The 2510-nt window shown below is 42.2% G+C and overlaps 1 protein-coding gene across 1 annotated transcript in view; it reads right to left on the bottom strand.

Annotated features, from left to right (window-relative positions):
- Positions 1 to 2510, bottom strand: part of OBSCN (obscurin, cytoskeletal calmodulin and titin-interacting RhoGEF) — a 287786-nt gene that overhangs the window by 35485 nt on the left and 249791 nt on the right. The window contains exons 80-81 of the mRNA XM_019507926.1: positions 2308 to 2424; positions 869 to 1033 (exon numbers count right to left, since the gene is read on the bottom strand). Of these exons, the coding sequence (XP_019363471.1) occupies positions 869 to 1033; positions 2308 to 2424 (282 nt within the window). The remainder of the gene's footprint in view (positions 1 to 868; positions 1034 to 2307; positions 2425 to 2510) is intronic.

The raw sequence follows: 2510 nt of genomic DNA, 5'->3' as shown, positions 1-2510 counted from the left end.
AGAAACTAATAATAGAAGTAAACCCTGAACAATGTTCTGGCATCTCTCCATCATTTAACAGCCACTGAATAGCAACTGTTACATGTCCCATCCAGTTTGGCTTTTAGTATAACAGAGCAGACTGCTGTTAACATCGCATACTAACAATGACGCATCTTCCCCCTGAAATCCAAATCATTTCCAAATATATCAATGGGGTGGCAGACATATCTTTTGACACGTATATGGATGGTCCCAAATCTTAAACTTTCATTACAGAGGCATGCAACGTAAACTGTATAAACTTCAATTGATCCGTATTTTAAACCTGGGCTTTAAAAAAGTGCATTCGTTGGAAAACACAGCATGGCAATACAGGGCCAAATTCCATAAGACCCTGTGGAAAAATCTCATCATCACCCTCAATGAGGATTTGGCCCCTATACTTTATTGATAGCATATGCTGTAGCTACTGAAACAAGCTGTATAAGTTCAAATCAGCACATGAATATATAAAATAGGCATTTACAGGCATCAAGGACAACTTCCTACCATATAGAAGGTGAGTTGCACAGAAAACTACTTGTGTTACCCATGGATAGATGGGTAGGTGCCTATGCTTTGGGACCTGCAGGCTTAGCTTTGAGACGCCCCCAGGTGTCTACGCTTTGAGGCCCCTAATCTGAAAGAGCCACCTCTAATACCGACTGCAATTTCTTATACAGAACAATGAAGAATAAATGGCAATTCCTCTGAATGGTGTTCCACTAGCTTTCCACGGCAAGCCACGATTTGAATTGCAAAGAAACTACTAATGACACCAACCAACAACCCGGCAACGGCGGGCGGAGGATTAGGAACGGACTATGCTCTTTCAGAGGGTCAGTACCTGTCGAATAGGTTCTCCAAGGATCTCCAACGTCCCTGGGTAGTTCTCGATCAGTGAGACATGGAGGTTGTTTTCCGCTCTCCGGGTGAGTGCCGAGACAATGGCATAAGCCTGTTCCAGCAGTGCGCAGTTTTGCCGGTTTCTTGCTTTGTTCCGGATTAATTCCTACAAGAGAACAAAGCTATTACTGGTCATTTCCAAGAGCCTCCATTTTATTGCTATAACCAAGGAGCATAGGCAGGACGCTGAAGGTTTCTTTCCATTCCGGACCAGCCTTGTTTCATGCTTTTGCTCACTGGTTAGCTACCATCAATGTACTTTCTTTCTATCAGAAGTTCATGGGCTCTGTGCTGCCCTGCCCTTGAAGCAGGTATTAGTGAACAGTGACAAGGATAAAGCAAAACCCACAACTAGGATACCTCTCTGGCTGACTGAAGACTAACCAGCAAAGAGATCCGTATTTTTATGTACTATCTCTTTGATGCATCTATCACTATGATAACACCAAGATAAGTCATCAATTCAGGAAGGAGTGCCAAAATAAAAGAGAAAATCCAGGGGAAGTCGGAAGAGCAGTACACGCAAGAAAAATTTTAAAATGCTATATGTTTCTCCTAAAACTAATTTAAATAGTACTCTTGCTCTTTTTGTCGTTTTTAATGTGGGGTTTGTACAGAGTCTTCAAACGATTTTGCTGTTCAGAGCTCAGACAAGCACGCTGATGAAGGGAGCAAATTTGAACCTCCCGCAAACAATACAGAATCCTGAAATTTGGAAAATTTGAATTTGAAAAAATGTAATAAGAGGCTCTTTCTGGGCCTATTTCCTTGTGTTGCCTCTATAAGTATCACAAAAAAAATGGCAGTTTGAAACAGTCATTTCTGCTCTTGGCTAAAACCTGGAAGTGCAGGAGTAAATGAATAAAAGCCTTAGATGGCAAAATATTTCCAAAGCTTCAAATATGGGCTGCTCTGGACTCTTGAAATGGGAAAAATTTGCAGAAAAAGAAGAGTTAACTCTTCCATGCCTAAGCTTATCTTTATTTCAGCCTCAAATGCAAAGAAGGAAGTTGCCTGCCTGGACAAGTCCGCGATTTGTGGGATGAAGGCCAATTTAACAGATGCACTGTCATATGCGAAGCAAATTTATATTCTTAATGGGCATCACCTTTTAAAGTCCACTCGGGTACAGCTAGCTGAATTTCTCAAACTTGTCAGGTGGCAGCTGAGATGCTGTGCACCTCTCAAGTGATTTGGGTTTACATATTTAAAATGGACAAAGGTGCTTAAATGTGATCTCACCTACTCCAGACAGACTCCAAAGGAGTGTCCCTGGCATGAAGCCAGGATAAGTGAAATCAAAGTCAAAGCACTTTTCCCCCATAGGTCCCCCCCAAAAGGAATGCAAACCCATCACGGAAGGAGCGGCAAGAACTTTACCTTGATGACAGTTTGATACTGCTGGATCCTGTGTATGGGTCTCTCCAGGTAGTGCTGCAGTGGGGGGACAGGTGGCTGAGACGGATCCTCGCTAGCTAACGTTTCCTCGGAGTATCTCTGAGGAAAAATTCAAAATGAAAATCACTCTTTGTGACAAAATTGTTCAATAATGACAAGAAACTCGCCCCGTGAAAATATGATCG

Source organism: Gavialis gangeticus, unplaced genomic scaffold (genome assembly GCF_001723915.1).
Source record: "Gavialis gangeticus isolate Ggan-Ray unplaced genomic scaffold, GavGan_comp1, whole genome shotgun sequence".
NCBI lineage: Eukaryota > Metazoa > Chordata > Crocodylia > Gavialidae > Gavialis > Gavialis gangeticus.
Note: the sequence above shows the minus strand (reverse complement) of the source record. Positions and strands in the feature narration are given on the sequence as shown.